General features: G+C 42.4%; 1 protein-coding gene across 1 annotated transcript in view; it reads right to left on the bottom strand.

Moving 5' to 3' along the window:
• PIGK (phosphatidylinositol glycan anchor biosynthesis class K) overlaps window positions 1-19,745 on the bottom strand; it is a 214,685-nt gene that overhangs the window by 135,622 nt on the left and 59,318 nt on the right. Inside the window, exon 9 of the mRNA XM_073593714.1 lies at window positions 1,559-1,731. Coding sequence (XP_073449815.1) covers window positions 1,559-1,731 — 173 coding nt within the window. The remainder of the gene's footprint in view (window positions 1-1,558; window positions 1,732-19,745) is intronic.

The following is a 19,745-nucleotide window of genomic DNA, read 5'->3' as shown; positions in this document are numbered from 1 at the left end:
ATAAGTGTGCACACCCTTTAATTAATACTTTGTTGAAGCACCTTTTAATTTTATTACAGCACTCAGTCTTTTTGGGTACGAGTCTATCAGCACGGCACATCTTGACTTGGCAATATTTGCCCACTTTTCTTTGCAAAAACACTCCAAATCTGTCAGATTGCCAGGGGATCTCCTGTGCACAGCCCTCTTCAGATCACCCCACAAATTTTCAATTGGATTCAGGTCTGGGCTATGGCTTGGCCATTCCAAAACTTTGATCTTCTTCTAGTGAAGCCATTCCTTTGTTGATCTGAATGTATGCTTTGGGTTGTCTTGCTGAAAGATGAAGTTCCTTTTCAGCTTTCTAGCAGAAGCCTAAAGGTTTTGTGCTAATATTGACTGGTATTTGGAACTGTTCATAATTCCCTCTACCTTGACTAAGGCCCCTGTTCCAGCTGAAGAAAAACAGCCCCAAACCATGATGTTGCCACCACCATGCTTCACAGTGGGTATGGTGTTCTTTTGGTGATGTGCAGTGTTGTTTTTGCGCCAAACATATCTTTTGGAATTATGGCCAAAAAGTTCAACCTTGGTTTCTTCAGACCATAACACATTTTCCCAAATGCTTTTGGGAGACTTGACTTTATTTTTTTGTAAAATGTAGCCAGGATGTTTTTCTTGGTAAGATAAGGTTTTGCCACTGTACCCCATAGCCCAAACATATGAAGAATACGGGAGATTGTTGTCACATGTACCACACAGCCAGTACTTGCCAGATATTCCTGCAGCTCCTTTATTGTTGTGGTCGGCCTCTTGGCCGCCTCTCTGAACAGTTTTCGTCTCTTCATCAATTTTGGAGGGACGTCCGGTTCTTGGTAATGTCACTGTTGTGCCATATTTTCTCCACTAGATGATGACTGCCTTTACTGTGTTCTATGGTATATCTAGTGCCTTGGAAATTCTTTTGAACTCTTCTCCTGACTGATACCTTTTAACAATGAGATCCCTCTGATCCTTTGGAAGCTCTCTGCAGACCATGGCTTTTGTTGTAGGATGTGACAAGAAAATTGTCAGGAAAGACCTACTAGAACAGCTGAACTTTATTTGGGGCTAATCAGAGGCACTTTAAAATGATGGCCGGTGTGTTCTGACTCCTATTTAACATGAGTTTGAATGTAATTGCTTAATTCTGTACACAGCTACATCTCCAGTTATAAGAGGGTGTGCATACTTCTGCAGCCACATTATTTTATTTTTTATATTTTTACTGCCTCCCACTAAAAGATTTCAGTTTTTCAATTGAGTTGTACAATTTAGAGTCACATTAAAAAGGTGGAAAAAGTTCTGAAATGATTTATCTTTGTCTCATTTTGTTACATCACAGAAACCTGACATTTTAACAGGGGTGTGTAGACTATATCCACTGTATATGTTTCTATTCTCTATTGTGAATAAAATATGGGTTCAGGAGATTTGCAAGTCATTGCATTCTGTTTTTATGTAGATTTTACACAGCGTCCCAACATTTTTGGAATTGGGGTTGTAATATATTGCCACCATGTTCTATCGTGAAAAATACCTTTTCTCAGTTGTCTCGGGATGGGTTTTCAGTTTCACTCCACTCTCTGTGATTTCCACTTTCCGGACACTGCCGAAGAAGTCAGTGATGAGAACGGACTGCGGGTCCCTCTGGAAGAGGTCGGTCCGATGGCCCGGGGTGGACACACACAGGCTCTTAGGGCACACCTGGAACTGAAAAGAGAAAATATACATTTGTAACTCCACCCTAGGACAAGATTCCGCTCCTAATTCTCCCAATGGTGGCAGAGTGCAAAGTGTGAGAAATTAGCCCTGAGCTTGACAAAGCAGAGTCAGGCCAAAATGAGCAAGAGCAAGGACCTTTAAGAAACCATTAACCTCAAAGAAAAAAAAACAAACAATCACTAAAGGGAACACTACAGCCTTACCAAATTAAAGTTTACATTTGAGGGCTGGTTCACACCACAAAAACACACTCCAGATCTGTTCCAGATGCTTTTCTGCATGTGCGTTTTTAATTTGCTCTGGCGTTTTTTTGATGAGTTTCCGATGCATTCCAGGTGCTTTTTTTCACTATACTAGGGTCCAGTGCAATTTTGATGCGTTCCAGTGCGTTTTTGATGCGTTTTACTGCGTTCCAGTAGAGTTCAGTGCAGGAAAAATACAGCATGTTCTATTTTACTTTCTGGAACTGGAAAGCCCTGGAACTGACCACACTGTGAACTTTTCCATTGGAAACCAAATAACCTACTTTCCATGATGCAGAAATAAAACCCACTGGACTGCATGTGGTATGGAACTGGCACTAAATCGATTTAAATCTGCTTATATTTTGCCTTCCCTGGCTCCCCTTCATTGAAATGCCGATACAATTTTTAAATAAAATCTATTAAATCTCTATTAAATGAAAATGAAATACCTTATTTTATACCTGTGATGAAATCAGTTGGCGGCTATGCTTCTCTATGCAATGCAAAGAGATTATGGCTGGTGGGAGGGGCCAGCCAGGTGCTGTACATGGCTTCTTGAAAATATCACAGCGCCCTGCCTCAGCACTCTTCTCAAGAGCCCTCGGCCCCGATTGCCAGGGTTAGATGAAGCTGGTTGCTTTAGACAAAAATGAGGCAGGCTCCATCTGACTTGCAGCAGCTTCTATTGCACACTGTGAGAAGTTCACTGTGTGCAGTGAAATCAGAGTAAGACAACTGTGCAGGATTGAAGATAAGCAGTTCAGCTTTAACAACTTAAAAATATAAGAAAATTTAAACATATAGTACATACAAAGGACACGATATTTGTTCAGGTGGTTTGCTTTTCATTCTAAACTTGCTTGAAAATACTTGAAAATACCAGTCTAAGTCCCCCTGCTCGCAGACCCCCACAAGCACTGGGTCAGAGTTGTGGGGAAGTAGCCCCTTTCCTCATCATCTCTCTTAAAGTGATTGTAAAGTCTTGTTTAAAAAAAAATAAATAAAAACAACAAACATGTTATACTTACCTACTCTGTGCAGTGGATTTGAAGAGGGCAGCCCTGAGCCTCCTCTTCTCAGGTCCCTCTTCGCTGCACCTGGCCCCTCCCCCAGTGTCAAGTTCCCCCACAGCAAGCACTTGAGCTGCAGCTCCAGGTGTCCATTCAGACATGGAGCTGCGGTACGGCCCCGCCCCCTCTCTCTCCTGATTGGCTAACTGACTTTGATTGACAGCCGCGGGAGACAATGGCGCCGGTGCTGTGTCTCAGCCAATCAGGTGGGAGAGTGTCCCGGATGGCTGAAGGGCTCTTGAACATCGCTGAATAAAGATGGGGCTCAGGTAAGTATTAGGGGGGCTGCTGCACACAAAAGGCATTTTATCTTAATGCATAGAATGCATCAAGATACTGCCTTTATGACCCTTTTAACCACTTCCGGACCGCCGCACGCGGATATACGTCCTCACTTTGAGGACGGATATCATTGTTATGGCAGAAGATAGTTACCATAACCCCAGTATCGCCGTGTTCAGCCGGCGGTCCGGTACAAGATAAAAGTGGTCACTGCGGCGGATTCTCCACAGGATCGCTTTTAACGGCGGCGGGAGAGGGCCCCCCCCCCCCTCTGCTGCGATCCGGTGTCCTCCACCACTTACCGGAGAAGTCGGCAGCGACAATCGGATCCTTCCCGTGGCTGTGCATGGAGACGAGTGAGGGGAAGATGGCCCCCACCCGTCTCGAAGACACTGCAGGTCAGAAGCGACGTCAAAATGTCACTTCCGCCCATAGCTCTTAAAGGGTCATTTTTTTTTTTTTTTTTTTTTTCATTTTTTTAAATGACAGATTTTTTTTTTTATTGCATTTTAGTGTAAATATGAGATCTGAGGTCTTTTTGACCCCAGATCTCATATTTAAGAGGTTCTGTCATGCTTTTTTTCATCCCTTTTACAAGGGATGTTTAAATTCCTTGTAATAGGAATAAAAGTGACACCATTTTTTTTTTTTTAAACAGTGTAAAAATAAAAAGGTGAAATAAAGTAAAAAATATTCTTTTTAAACGTGCCCCGTCCCGACGAGCTCGCGTGCAGAAGCGAATGCATACATGAGTAGTGCCCGCATATGAAAAAACGGTGTTCAAACCACACATGTGAGGTATCGCAGCGATCAGCAGAGCGAGAGCAATAATTTTAGCCCTAGACCTCCTCCTTAACACAAAACATGCAACCTGTAGAATTTTTTAAATGTCGCCTATGGAGATTTTTAAGGGTAAAAGTTTGTCGCGAGCGGGCGTAATTTTGAAGCGTGACATGCTGGGTATCAATTTACTCGGCATAACATTATCTTTCACAATATATAAAAAAATGGGCCAACTTTCCTGTTGTCTTATTTTTTAATTCAAAAAAGTGTATTTTTTTTTTTTAAAGTGCGCTTGTAAGACTGCTGCGCAAATACGGTGTGACAGAAAGTATTGCAATGACCGCCATTTTATTCTTTAGGGTGTTCGAAAAAAATGTATAAAGATGGGGGTTCTAAGTAACTTTCTAGCAAAAAAAAAAAATGTTAACATATCTAAAAAAGAGGCCCGTTCCTTAAGTGGTTAATCAACATTAACTATTTTAATACTTATGCTGTTAGCCTTAAAGAGTAACTTCACTTTTGTTGAGAAAAAAAAATTCCCCTCTGGGTGATCTATGTACATTACAAGGATTTTAACAAACTTTGTTGCAGATTCCTACATTTTGCTATTCCTCTGTGCTAATGGGAGTGGTTTCATAACGATCAACCAGCTGCTGCAAGTCTCCAATGAGGAAAGCTGCTGGGCCTGCATCCCTTTAAAGAGAACTTTAGATTTCCTATTGGGAGTATCTCACCAAAAATGACATTTTTGTTGCAGGGGATGCCTGAAATCTGACTTGTATCTTAGTGCAGACATCTAGGAAAATCGGTGAGTCAATCACACAAGCAGGATATGATGTTTCTGGGAGATGTTCTGTACACATTTTGTGTACAGAAGGCTTCCAGGTAGCTATATTGCAGCTGCAGATTGGAAAGGAAATGTTTAATAACATTCAATTACAATAGGAGGTGTGTCGCAATTGTACACGCTATTTTTTTATTGGCCTTTTCCCCACAAAAGTGGAGTTACCCTTAAAAAAAAAAAAAAGGTAAGGTATATTTACTTTTTTCAATATAAAAAAAAAAATCAGTTGCTTCCTGGTTTCTGACTTAGGTCAGTAAGAGGTTATACATCCCTGGAATCTTCTTTTTTTTTTTCCATGAAAGAGGGAGGGAGGGGCTTTCTCAGTTAAGCACACCCTCCTGCCTGCATGCCTGAGCAAAGGGCAGATGGATTCCAGGAAGTAAATACTACATGAATTATCTTCCCTTACTAATGATGGCTGCAGCTAAAAATGCTGAGGGTGTTTTTTTAAGGTGATTTCCTAACAAAATAAAGCATTGAGACACGGATGGGTTACTTTGAATAAAAAATGAATTCAATAGAATTTAATATTGGATGTTCTGGGGTATGGGCAAAGATTTGGGATATATATTTTTGTTTATCCTGGACTTTTTTGATGAATCATTGATCTTCTATATTATAGAAACATGTTCTCTAGAAATAAGGGTAATGTTTACAGATTATGGAGCATATTTTTAAAGCAATGAATATGACATTCAGCAAAAACAAACATTCACTGCAGGAAAATCAAATACTAGAATAAAAAAAAAAAAAAAACACAACCTACTAGAGCTGCACAATTCTGGGAAAAATGAGAATCACAATTTTTTTGCTTAAAGAACAAAGATCACGATTCTCTCACGATTCTCAAAAACTTTTTATTTCAAAGATTTACAACCTCTGAGCAAACAAGATGGCAATAACATAAGACATAATACTCTTCGCTTCAGTCAAATTGAAAGAAATGTAATGAAGAACAATGTAATGTGAAATAAAGAAATTACCATTACATTAAAAAAAAACATTCAGGTATTATGTCAGAGAAATCGATTTAAAGATTCTTAGCTAGAAACACGAGCCGATCAACATTTTGTGGCTTCAGTGCAGAACGGCGACAAGAGACAATGTTGCCCCCTGTGCTAAAAACCCTTTCAGAAGGGGAACTGGTTGCAGGAATGCAAAGGTATTTTCTGGCCAATGCAGACAATCTTGGATACTGCTCCTTGAGTCTTCCACCAGACTAATGGATCTTCTTCACTGTCAGTGTTGCCCAAGAACAGGTAAGCCTTTAGCTCCAAGTCCAAGGTAATGGATTGTTGTTGCTGTATCTGTGAGGCTGGATCTGGTGGTGGCCCTTCATTTCTTTGTGCTGCTTTCAAAAAGCTACCCAAGGACTTTCGAGTCTTCTTTGCAGGACTGCTGTTGTAGGGAGACTTTCCTTAACTGCTAGCTTCGACATTTCATCTTTTAGTCTGCTCCAGACAGCAGTTTGGTTATCCTCATTGACGTAAGAGTCATCTTAAACCTGGGATCAAGGGTTGTGGCTATGTCGAGGAGGTCTTGTGTTCTTTGGTCATTATATTTTTCCTCCAGATACCCCATGATCTTTGATTTTATTGTCCAAATAAGATCAGAGTCCTCTTCCTTAACAGCCAAAACAGAAGACTTAAATAGGTGGAGAGCAGGTTTCACAGAAGAGACACTGACATACTGCTCTCCTGAAAGAGCATCTGTGAAGTTTGCCAGTGGGGTGAGAGTCTTGTCCACAACCCCCAAGACATCTAGGTCTTGCCATGTTGGCAAGAGGTGTCTAGTCTTGCGGTCAGAAGAGAGGACATGGGTGATGGCAGCTTGCTGCTCAAGTATCCTTCTCACCATAACCTGCCTAGATCCCCACCTTGTCGGACACTGTCTGGCTCAGGACCCGGTGCATGTGCCCGGCGGCCGCGATGTCCGCCGGGCACCCGCGATTGCCCGTTAACCGGGCCAGACCTTGGATCTGTGTGTGTAAACACACAGATCCACGTCCTGTCAGTTGAGAGGAGACCGATCTGTGTTCCCAGTACATCGGTCTCCTCCCCTTGTACGTCCCCGCCCCCTACAGTTAGAATCACTCCCTTAGGAAACATAATTAACCCCTTGTGTCCCCCTAGTGGTTAACCCCTTCCCTGCCTGTCACATTTACACAGTAATCAATGCAATTTTATAGCATTGATCGCTGTATAAATGTGAATGGTCCCAAAAATGTGTCAAAAGTGTCCGCCATAATGTCGAAAAAAAAAATCGCGATCGCCGCTATTACTAGTAAAAAAAAATAAATAATTTTTTTTTAAAAATGACATAAATCTATCCCGCATTTTGTAGACGCTATAACTTTTGCGCAAACCAATCAATATATACGCTTATTGCGATTTTTTTTTACCAAAAATATGTAGAAGAATACGTATCAGCCGCAACTGAGGAAAAATTTTTTTTTTTTTTTTTTAAATTGGGATATTTATTATAGCAAAAAGTAAAAAATATTGTGTTTTTTTCAAAATTGTCGCTCTTCATTTGTTTATAGCGCAAAAAATAAAAACCGCAGAGGTGATCAAATACCACCAAAAGAAGGCTCTATTTGTGGGGAAAAAAGGACGTCAATTTTTTTTGGGTAAAACGTTGCACGACCGCGCAATTGTCGTTTAAAGTGCGACAGTGCTGAAAACTAAAAATTGGCCTGGGAAGGAAGGGGGTGAAAATGCCCGGTATTGAACCAGTTAAACAGATTGGTGGTGTTAGCCTTTGGTGCAGAAACAATGGCTAAACATTGCTTGCAGAATATGGTTTTCTGAGTATCATCATCTGGCTTGAAACCGAAATAAGCTCAATATATATTATAATATATTATATATAAAATGTCTCTCCCTCTCTCAATATATAAAATGTCTCTCCCTCCCTCAATATATATAAAATGTATGGGGCGGCACAGTGGTGTAGTGGGTAGCACTCTCGCCTAGCAGTAAGAAGGGTCGCTGGTTCAAATCCCAACCACGACACTACCTGCCTGGAGTTTGCATGTTCTCCCTGTGCCTGCGTGGGTTTCCTCCGGGTACTCCGGTTTCCTCCCACACTCCAAAGACATGCTGGCAGGTTAATTGGATCCTGTCTAAATTGTCCCTAGTATGTATGAATGTGAGTTAGGGACCTTAGATTGTAAGCTCCTTGAGGGTGTAAGGACTGATGTGAATGTATAATGTATATGTAAAGCGCTGCGTAAATTGACGGCGCTATATAAGTACCTGAAATAAATAAATAAATAAATAAAATGTCTCTCCCCCCTGATTCTAAAAAAAAGTAAAGCTGCTCACGTTTGCTCAGTGCTGCAGTCATGCTTGTCCCCGGGACGTCTGTGAAGAAGATTACTTACCTGACCAATCACATTCTTCTGCTGAGTGACGTCAGCACGCTGGCTCCAACGGCTTCCCCTCCGCTCTAACACAGGGACAACATCAATCAGTGTGCGGCGGCGCGTGCTTTTCAGCTCGATCGTCAGAATCGCACAAATCCGGAATTGCGATCGTGGCGGGCGGAGAGTCGCGATAACGATTCTCCGAGATTAATCGTGCAGCACTACAACCTACCATGAATTTTTTTTTTTTTAATATTTATTGGGTTTTTTACATTACATTAGCGCATGGTAAATGAACTTTGAGTCATATACAGTCATGTAATAAAAAGCAAAAAAAAAAAAAACATGGAGAAAAATCAGTAACAAAGTAATTACCTGTATAACATTATTACAGCATCAGGATAAAGTGAAAGCATAAGCCTTAGTGCCTTTAGGGAGTGAAAGCAACGTTTGGAGTATTAAAAAATAAAAATGGTAACCTCAGATATTGAACTAGCTATAGAAGTGGCGGTGGGTGAGGTTGACAGGTGAGGGTATGAAAGAATCATGACCGTCAAGGAGCTTCAAAGATTTGTTTTGATGGTACCATGAATTTTTAAAAAAAGTAAATTGTACTGCTTTAGAATGTATTCTAGGTGATGAATTTTCTTTGTACACTGGTGGATTCCATTCAACTTATTAGATGACTTTTGAAAACAACTGATTAACCAGAGCTTATTTAGAGATTTCAGAGCAAAATAAGGTAGTTTGGTTTCTCATGCAATCAAGACTTTTCAGTATTTTTTTATATAAAATTTCGAAAAATTTTAACTGTTTAATATTTCCTTATTGTTAGGGACACAGAAAACACAGAACTGTTTACTGAAATTGAGGCACAATTAAAAAAAAGGATTTGTTCAGTGGAAAAGTTGCCAATTTTATAAAAACGTATAATGTGTATATATTATATGGTCATTAAAAAATAAACAGTTCTCTAAAAATTTTAAAATACCTTTCCTGCTGCTGACATATTCTTCGCTGGCTGGTGGGAACAAAAAAGGTGGGAGTATTCTTTGAAGGTTAAACAGTGATTTGTTTAGTTTAAAACCTTTTTATTTCATGTAAAAGGGCTCTGCAGGGTTCATACTTCGTGCCAGGGGTCTCTTTAGGAAAGCAGCTTGGTTCCGAGCAATGTTCAAAGACTGTAAACTAAAAGCAGTTTATCAATTCTCTCTTATGTGCGGTACAGAGGCCTTCTCCATCACTTTCATCTCTATACCTATGCCTCAGCTGTCACATTCAGTGTTTGTTTAAGCCAAAAAAAAAAAAAATCAAGGTCCACAAGACACGTGTATACAGTTTTCCACTACTCTGCCCATTAATAGCTACCCTCTAAAAATCATCTAAAGGCTCACCTTTTAAAAATAAATAAATACACATCTATTTGCAAATAAAACAAAAAAAAAAAGTGCAATTTTTATTTTATTATTTATTAGGGGCCTGTAAAGAATTGCACCTACGGATCAGCAGATCACGGTGCAGTGTCAGGCTCCTGCAGACTGTCCGTGTAGCCATCTGCCTGTACCTCTTTAGGGCAGGCAATTACTGAATGGCAGGAAGAATCAATTAACTACTAGAATGCTCTCCAGCGCCCTCATAGTTCATTGAAAACTACAAGCAGTCAGCAGCAATGGCTGATAGTAGTAGCAGTTCTCTCATTCACAAAACTCTGAATGAATGACGTGGACGGGGGGCTGCGCTCTTTTTAAACTGTGACAGAGGGTGCGGGGAGAAGATCCAACACCTGCTGTCACAATGGGGGCTCGGTGGAGGTGCGGGGGCTGCTTATTTCATAACATGTTGCGCCTTGGATATACAGTATCTCACAAAAGTGAGTACACCCCTCACATTTTTGTAAATATTTTATTCTATCTTTTCATGTGACAACACTGAAGAAATGACACTTTGCTACAATGTAAAGTAGTGAGTGTACAGCTTGTACAACAGTGTCAATTTGCTGTCCCCTTAAAATAACAACACACAGCCATTAATGTCTAAACTACTGGCAACAAAAGTGAGTAAACCCCCTAAGTGAAAATGTCCAAATTGGGCCCAGTTAGCCATTTTCCCTCCCCGGTGTCATGTGACTCGTTAGTGTTACAAGGTCTCAGTTCTGAATGGCGAGCAGGTGTGTTAAATTTGGTGTTATCACTCTCACTCTCTCATACTGGTCACTGGAAGTTCAACATGGCACCTCATGGCAAAGAACTCTCTGAGGATCTGAAAAAAGAATTGCTGCTCTACATAAAGATGGCCTAGGCTATAAGAAGATTGCCAAGACACTGAAACTGAGCTGCAACACGGTGGCCAAGATCATACAGCAGTTTAACAGGACAGGTTCCACTCAGAACAGGCCTCGCCATGGTCGATTAAAGAAGTTGAGTGCACGTGCTCAGCGTCATATCCAGAGATAGTCTTTGGGAAATAAGACATATAGAGTGCTGCCAGCATTGCTGCAGAGGTTGAAGGGGTGGGGGGTCAGCCTGTCAGTGCTCAGACCATATGCCGCACACTGCATCAAATTGGTCTGCATAGCTGTCGTCCCAGAAGGAAGCCTCTTTTAAAGTAATGCACAAGAAAGCACAGTTTGCTGAAGACAAGCAGACTAAGGGCATGGATTACTGGAACCATGTCCTGTGGTCTGATGAGACCAAGATAAACTTATTTGGTTCAGATGGTCTCAAGTGTGTGTGGCGGTAACCAGGTGAGGAGTACAAAGACAAGTGTGTTTTGCCTACAGTCAAGCATGGTGGTGGGAGTGTCATGGTCTGGGGCTGCATGAGTGCTGCCGTCACTGGGGAGCTACAGTTCATTGAGGGAATCATGAATGCCAACATGTACTGTGATATACTGAAGCAGAGCATGATCCCCTCCCTTTGGAGACTGGGCCACAGGGCAGTATTCCAACATAACGACCCCAAACACACCTCTAAGACGACCATTGCCTTGCTAAAGAAGCTGAGGGTAAAGGTGATGCACACTCCTAAACTTCTAAAGGTGATGGACTGGCCAAGCATGTCTCCAGACCTAAACCCTATTGAGCATCTGTGGGGCATCCTCAAACGGAAGGTGGAGGAGTGCAAGGTCTCTAACATCCACCAGATCTGTGTTGTCATCATTGAGGAGTGGAAGAGCTCTGGTGAACTCCATGCCCAAGAGGGTTAAGGCAGTGCTGAAAAATAATGGTGGCCACAAAAAATATTGATACGTTAGGCCCAATTTGGACACCAATTTACTCACTTTTGTTGCCAGTGGTTTGGACATTAATTGTTGTGTGTTGAGTTATTTTGAGGGGACAGCAAATGTACACGGTTATGTTATACAAGCTGTACACTCACTACTTTACATTGTAGCAAAGTGTCATTTCTTCAGTGTTGTCACATGAAAAGATATAATAAAATATTTACAAAAATTTGAGGGATGTATTCACTTTTGTGAGATACCGTAGGTGCAACATGCAACATGTTATGAAAGATGAACTTATCCTTTGAGATAAAGACAAAGTTATTCAAAAGTGCACCCATTAGTATGATGGTCAGTGGGAAAAAAAAAGACCCTTACATTGGTGATTAAGGATGAGCTCCGGCGTGTTCGCATGCTGCACGTGGAGAGCCCACCAGGAAGTCGGCACGGCGCAGAGCGAATCACAAGCAGCGAGACATTTCCCGATGTGCTGCTGCAGAGATCGGGAAATGTCCTGCCTGTGATTAGCGCTGCGCCGACTTCCTGGCGGGCTCTCCATGTGCAGCATGCGAACATGTTGGAGCTCATCCTTACTGGTGATTAGTAGAAAGAATGTACTTTTCCCCTGGTGATTAGTGGGAAGAATGCTCCTTCTATTGGTAGTCAGTGGGAAGAATGCTCCTTACATTGGTACTTATTAGGAAGAACACCCCTCTTACAGATAGCTTAAGAAAAAAAAATTAATGGTGTCAGTGGGAACTTCTCTGAGAGGCAGAAATTGATTCTTGCTCAAAGAACCCGGAGCAACCTCTGGAGGAACCCTGGTTAAGAAAAGCTGGTCAAGCGGATGATGGATAAGGGGGTATACTTATCCCTTGCTCCCTAACAGCCAGCAGCTTCCTCTGCTGTCAAACATTCCCACGGTGTGTTGGCGGGCCCTTGGTATCCCCATGTACAAAGTTGGAGCCCTCAATGCACTGCACTAGAAGTGGCTTCGGGGGACCTGTTGTGCAGAAGGGAGAAACCTCAAGGAGCCAATAATAAGTATATCACATCATTTCAATACAACTAGACAAAATTAACATTTAAATAAGTGTGGAAGGATAATCACTCCACTGGTCTTTTTGCAGTCTGGACTTCAGCTTCTTTAAGATTTAGAGAAATATAGGGAAAAGGGAAAAAAACCTTAAAGATCGGGCTTTAGAGGCAATTGAGACCACATGAAATATATAAAAAAGGTATAAACTTTATTTAATATAATATAATAAAATAATTTAGCAAAAGAGCAAAAACATAGAGCTTAAAAACTTATATTGCCATACAGTAGGTGACCGCATTATTGCGTCAATCTCGCCGCTGTTATCGGTGAGATTTGACACCTACGAGCCCCGTCGCGGGAGCCAGTGCCCAGCTGACTCGCTCATTGTTTTTTTCCTTTCGCGATGAGCGACGGGAAGTGCTGACAGGTGTCCGGTATGAATCATGAGGGGGAACACCGCGCCAAATTTTAAATAAAAAACCGGCATGGGTTCCCCCCATGTTGAGGGCATGCGGCCTGGAACGGCTCTCGCGCGGGGGGGGGGGGGGGGGGGGGGGCTTGTTTGTCCCCACCCCCTTTTCTGACCGACCGGACAGCGTGCTCGGATAAGGGTCTGGTATGGATTTTGGGGGATCCCAACGCCTTTTTTTTAGACGCGGGTGTTCCCCTTAAAATCCATACCGGACCTAAGGGCCTGGTATGTCCATGGGGGGGAACCCATGACGGTTTTTTATTTAAAATTTGGCGTGGCGTTCCCCCCCATGATTCATACCTGACAGCTGTCAGCACTGCCCATCACTCATCGCGAAAGGAAAAAACTATTTTCCTTTCCCGATGAGCGAGCCAGCACGACATGCACAGTACCCTGTCGCCGAGAACCAGCGCGATGGGATCGCGCTGGAAACACAATCTCGCGGTCAGGTACTGTATGTGTAAAATGTAGACAACATGGACAAAGTACTAAGAGAGTAGGTTGTTACACCATGTAAGATAAGGGAGCCCCTGTGCACCAATGCGCTTCGCTGGTTCGCTTCTTAGGACACACGCAGGGGTAGTCTGAGAGCAACAGGTCTCACTTGTCTGCACCAAAACACACATGCATATAAGAAGAGGATCGCCCTGGGCAGGACACCAAAAACAACAGAATAGGTCAGATAGTTTAATTCCAACGTATATAGACGTGAGCAAAAGGTGAGCGTTTGGATCACTTTGTATGTAAGTCTGCGGCAACTGTCCAAGTCATAAGAACAATTCTGGCTGCATTAGAATATAGATTCAATCAATTAAGCCATACAAGGCAATATCAATAAAGGCAGCCTGGCCTTTAGTAAAAGGGTGACAGGGAGTTACATTGTCAAGACAGCAATAGGTCTTAATCAAGCAAAAAAGTCCAATCCGTGCGGCCGCAGCAACCCCCAGGGATGTACTGCAGCAGCACATCCCTGGGAGCAAACCAGTGAAACGCGTTGATGCACAGGGGCTTCCGCATCTTACATGGTGTAACAATATACTCTTAATACTTTGGCCACGTTGTCTATATTTTACACATATGTCAATATAAGTTTTTAAGCTCCATGTTTTTACTCTTTTGCTTAATTCTTTTATTATATTGCAATAAATAAAGTTTATACCTTTTATATATTTCATGTGGTCTCAATTGCCTCTAAAATCCGAACTTTAAGTTTTTTTTCCCCTTTTCTCTATATTTCCAAATATTACAGATATTACAGATGTGGCAATAGGAGTGATTCCAATATTTTCAATCAGGATTTAAAGAGTAACTGTACTTTTGCCGAAAAAACAAAATTTTGTTGCAGATTCCTACCTTTTGTTATTCCGAAGTAATCCCTGTGTGTTCCTCTGTACGCCTGGTGCTGAGTCTAATGGGAGTGGTTAGTAAAATTGCAGGGTTTGCATACCATTATGCCGCGTACACACGATCGGAAATTCGGCCAGCAAAAGACCGATGACAGCTTTTGGTCGGAAAATGCGACCGTGTGTATGCTCCATCTGACTTTTGCTGGCCGAATTCCAGCCAAAAAAAGATTGAGAGCATGTTCTCAATTTTTCGGTCGGAAAAACTTCCTATCCGAAAATGCAATTGTCTGTAGCAATTCCGACGCGCAAAACTCCTACGCATGCTCGGAAACAATTCGACGCATGCTTGGAAGCACTGAACTTAATTTTTTCGGCTCGTCGTAGTGTTGTACGTCACCTCGTTCTTGACGGTTGAAAGTTCAGCGAACTTTTGCGTGACCGTGTGTATGCAAGGCAAGCTTGAGCGCAATCCCGTCGAAAAGCCATCATATCTTTTTCCAACCAAAATCCAGATCGTGTGTACGCGGCATTAGACGTGATTTCCTATAATATCCATTTTTGGGAGAATCTCACCAAAAATGACATTTTTGTTGCAGGGGATGCCCGAAATCTGACATGTATATTAGTGCAGACTTCTGGGAAAATCAGTGAGCCAATCACACAAGCAGGAAATGACATATCTGGGGGGCGTTCTGTACAGTCTGTGTACAGAAGACCTCCAGGTAACCATATTGCATTTTATAGAAAATTACAGAGCTGCAGACTGAAAAGGAAAGGTAATTTTTAATAACATTCAATTACAATAGGACTTTTCAAAAATTACGCACTTAGGATCCATCCAGTTTTTATTCACTCCTTTTATACCTCTTCTCCTTTTATTAGATCAGGGTACAATGACCCTAGCTCAGCTTTTTACCACAGTACAGGGTACCATAATACCCTGTATGGCTTATGAGCGCTCCTATTCGCATCTTGATTGTTATCTTTCATGTAATGCCTTTCCTTATTGTAAATGATTTTGGTTCTTCTATAAATAACATCACAATTGTATATGCTAGATTTTTTTTCTTTTTCTCTTTGGTATATTTTTTCGCCACAAAAGAAAAAAAAGGGAAGAATTAGAAAGATTTTTTTTATGACTTATTAAAGTCACCTACCTTGCCATTAGAAAAGTATGACGCCTGCTATTGCTGACCTCGGACATGAGAACATTAGTTCCCTGGCAGACATGCTAATACTTTGGCTTCAAAGCTTTCTGAGTCTCTGATTGAACAAATGTAGAGGTGAGGAATTGTGACATTATTTTGACTCTTTTATAGCTTGCTTGTTCCAGACATGTTATTGAAAACCAGGCAACCGGAAAAAAAAAAACTGCATTTTTAAAGAGGACCAGCAATGGCAGCTCCCATACGGTTCTCATGACAGTCACTTTCTCACCAATGCTTAGTGCCAAAATACATATAGTGCATTGTGATGCCATTTATTTTCAACACATTAGGGCAACGCACCTGTATTGCACCGGAATGTACAGTAACACTACTGTGCATTGTGATGCGTCATGCTGGGGGAAAAATGCGCAGATATAAGTTTTTTTTTGTCTATTCTCATGCACTGGCAGACTATTCACATGAATGGGCTGCCTTTAAACATTGTACATTATTGCACTGCATTAACACAACATGGCAGGTGTGAAGGGGGCCTAAAGGACACCTATGCAGAGAAGAGGGAACACTGACTTTGCTGATGACTCCTTCTAGGATATCTAATAAAATGGTTTTAAGTCTCCTATCCAGAAAAGCACGCGGGTAAGCATTTTTTAATTAAAAGGAGAAGTCCAGCCTGAGCTTTTTAGGCTGGGCTTCTCCTAAGGGTCACAGGAGTGAAATTCGTTTTGCACTCCTGTGACCCGTTTGCAGCGGGGAGCGGTCTGACGTCACTGCCATCAGTCCAGGCACCGCCGCGTCATCCCAAGTCTGGATCCCCCAGCTGCCTTGATTGATGGCAGTCTCAGCGAGCCGCCCCTCCACAGCTCAGCTCTCCAATGAGCGTGGAGAAGCAGACCAGGAGAGATACTGACTGACAGTCAGCACTGCTCTGCTCGGGGAGGAGTGAGAACCGAGCTATAGGCGGTGTTTGGTGGCTCGGTTCTCAGTGCAGAGATGCCAGGGGACAGCTGCAGCATCGGTCTGATGCTCCATCCATCGAGGGAAGTATGATTAGCAAAAAAAAAAAAAAAAAAAAAACCCATACGTCTTTTATTGTTTAAAAAAAAAAAAAAAAAAGAAGGTGAAAAAGAGAGCTCACACCAATGAAACAACATGTAAAAAGTCCATAGGAGTCCAAATTAAATTCTAGTGCTCCATATTTCCCACGTGTGAGAATCTTGTAATAATAGGTGCTCCATTTCCCCACATGCCAATGTAAAAATTAATCTCGTTTGCACAAGAAAGTCAAAAACGCCTTTTATGGGCTACACTGCCAGGGATGAAGCGACTGTGCTGCAGGAACCATATGCAAATCAGTCAGGTAAGTAGTCACAGGTATTACTGGCTGCTAATGCGTTTCGTCACATAGATGTGACATCCTCAAACGAGATGGGGCTCAGGTAATGTATTAGGGGGGCTGCTGCACACAGGTTTTTAAACTTAATGCATAGAATGAATTAAGATAAAAAACAGCTTCTGACTTTAGAACCATTTTAATGCATCCCCCCCCCCCCAAAACTTACCCGAGCCCCATCTCGATCCAGTGATGTTGCACAAGAGCCTTGGCAGTCCAGGACTCTCCCTCCCGATTGGCTGAGACACAGCAGGGGGGGCCATTGGCTCCTGCTGCTGTCAAAGTCAATGAGACAATGAGGGGCTGAGCCTCAGCTCTGTGTCTGGATGGACACACAGAGAAGCTGCTTGCTGTGGGGGCACTGGGCAGGAGGGAGGGGCCAGAAGCACTGGTGAGGGACCCAAGAAGAGGAGGATCTGGGCCACTCTGTGCAAAATCACTACACAGAGCAGGAGAGGTATTTAAAAAAAAAAAAAAGAACAAAAAAAAAAAAACACACAAGGAAGACTTTAGTATCACTTCAAGTATACCCAGTGACGTTACTTTCCTCAGGTGGAGATGAACAAATCCTCCTACATAAGTTGTACCTGTTTATCTACAGCCATATTTCCTTTACATCAAAGAATTTACACAGAATCTCTCAGCCCTGAAAAGCAGGGGGAGGGGAGCTGAAATTACATCAGTGAGGAAAGCTCTGAGAGCTGAGGGGAAGGGGAGGGGGGGAAAGAGAAAGGGAAGGGGAAGGGGAAGGGGAAAGGGAAGGGGAAAGGGAAGGGGAAGGGGAAGGGGAAAGGGAATGGGATGGAAGGGAGGGAGGGAATGGGATGGAAGGGAGGGAGGGAATGGTAGGGAAGGGGGGAATGGTAGGGAAGGGGGGAATGGTAGGGAAGGGGGGAATGGTAGGGAAGGGGGGAATGGTAGGGAAGGGGGGGATGGTAGGGAAGGGGGGGATGGTAGGGAAGGGGGGGATGTGAGGGAAGGGGGGGTGGGGGGGATGGGGAGGGGAGGGACACACCCCCCGCCTCTTTCACACAGCACACAGGAACAAAGCTGCCTTCCCCTGTCACTATTTTTCTCTTGGCGTCAGGAAAACTTGTCAAAAGTGGCTCATGCTGATAGCAGAGGAACGAAGAGAAATTACACTTTGTGCTTGTATACACTTCAGAGTGATATGCTTGGTTTATATTTCATGTCTCAGGTTTACAACCACTATAAGGCTGAGATTAACTGCAGCAAGAGGTGCTAAAGCTGCGATTTTCAGATGCAGACCCAACACAAATTGCTATTGAACTTTGGACCAAAATCAGCTTTGATTCATTTCAGTCCATGTTTAAATCTTTTAAAAACTTAAAATATAAACAAATATTAAAAAAAAAAAAATTAAGAACAATGAAATAGGTCAAAGAAGTGTGATGGTTCCTGCGTTTAACACCTTCTCATAGAATTCGCACATTGCAGTTGGTAACAGATCCGTGAGATAACATAAAACCTGTCTGTGTGGGCTGCAAGCTGAGAAATCCGCGTGAGCCAAGCCTGAGAGCAGAAACGGCCTCCAAATACCGAGCAGAGGCGTCAGGAGCCCATGTCAGCGCTAGCGAGATATTCGCTCATTAGAGGTTAACCCCTCACTGTCAAACATCAAAGGTGTGATACAGTTTAATATGCCTAGAGTGGTTTCCACGGTTTGCATGCAGCACCAGGCTACATGGTAATATCTTTCACACTCCTAGTAATATACTGCAATTTGCTTTGTGTTTGATAGAGACCTAACGCACAGATCAGCATCGTATTTTAGGGCCCATTTACACCCAACACACCGGGATGCACTCCAACTGCATAGACAGTGCAAAATCAGGGTAATTCTATGAGCATAGATCACATTACTGCAGTGCAGTCAAAAAACGTAGAGCATGCCTCATTTTTCCGTACCGCGCAAAAACACACGCAAATGCAAAGTGACGCTTCACAGTGCGCATAGAAACCCAGGGAAAGAGAAGGAGTGAACTCACAAGACAAATGCAGACAGAAAAATGCGCCTTAGCCGAATGTAAATGCGCAAAAAACACACAGCAAAAGCATGCATACATGCAAGGAAAAAAACGTGCAGTAGTTAATAGGCCCTTAGTGCTCATTTCTGTTTGTTTTATATTTTGCTTTATGTGTTTATAAAAAAAAACAAAAAAAAAAAACGCATTCCTTGATATGCTCTTAAATTATTTTGTGGTCAGTAACTCTCTCTCACTATATATATATATATATATAAAAAACAGATGCCTAAAGCAATTTGTACATGAACATTTCCCCGCTTTTTATGTATGCATGAAATGTAGTTCAGCAAATTTCCATTGATTTTAATGACACAGCATGCATGTCAGCAAATTGTCACTGACGGAACAGAACACAAGTGAGCAAACTTTCATTGACCTTATTGGAGAGGTACACATGACCATTCAGGGGCCCAACTGACCTGCTTTATGCTGCACTGCAATTCTTTTGACGCAGCGTTCTCTATTGAGGTGCATTTAAACTGCAAGTACAGCAGGTCACACACAGCCTTTCCTTTCCAAATGCTGCATTTCCATTCAACTGCATGCAGCTGTATGGAAACGGATGTGATTGATAAGAACATACATCAACATGACCTCTTGCCCTGTAGGCCTCAGCCCCAGTGCACAGATGCTGACCAATGATCTCCCTGCAGGTGAGAGAGGGAGAGGCGAAGTCACTTACACTGCCAGGGGATACTAGAGCTAGGCCGGGTAGGTTAGATGCA

The sequence above is a fragment of the Aquarana catesbeiana genome, linkage group LG07 (assembly GCF_042186555.1).
Source record: "Aquarana catesbeiana isolate 2022-GZ linkage group LG07, ASM4218655v1, whole genome shotgun sequence".
In the NCBI taxonomy this organism is placed as follows: Eukaryota; Metazoa; Chordata; class Amphibia; order Anura; family Ranidae; genus Aquarana; species Aquarana catesbeiana.
The sequence above is the reverse complement of the archived record's forward strand: the minus strand, read 5'-3'. Positions and strand labels throughout refer to the sequence as shown.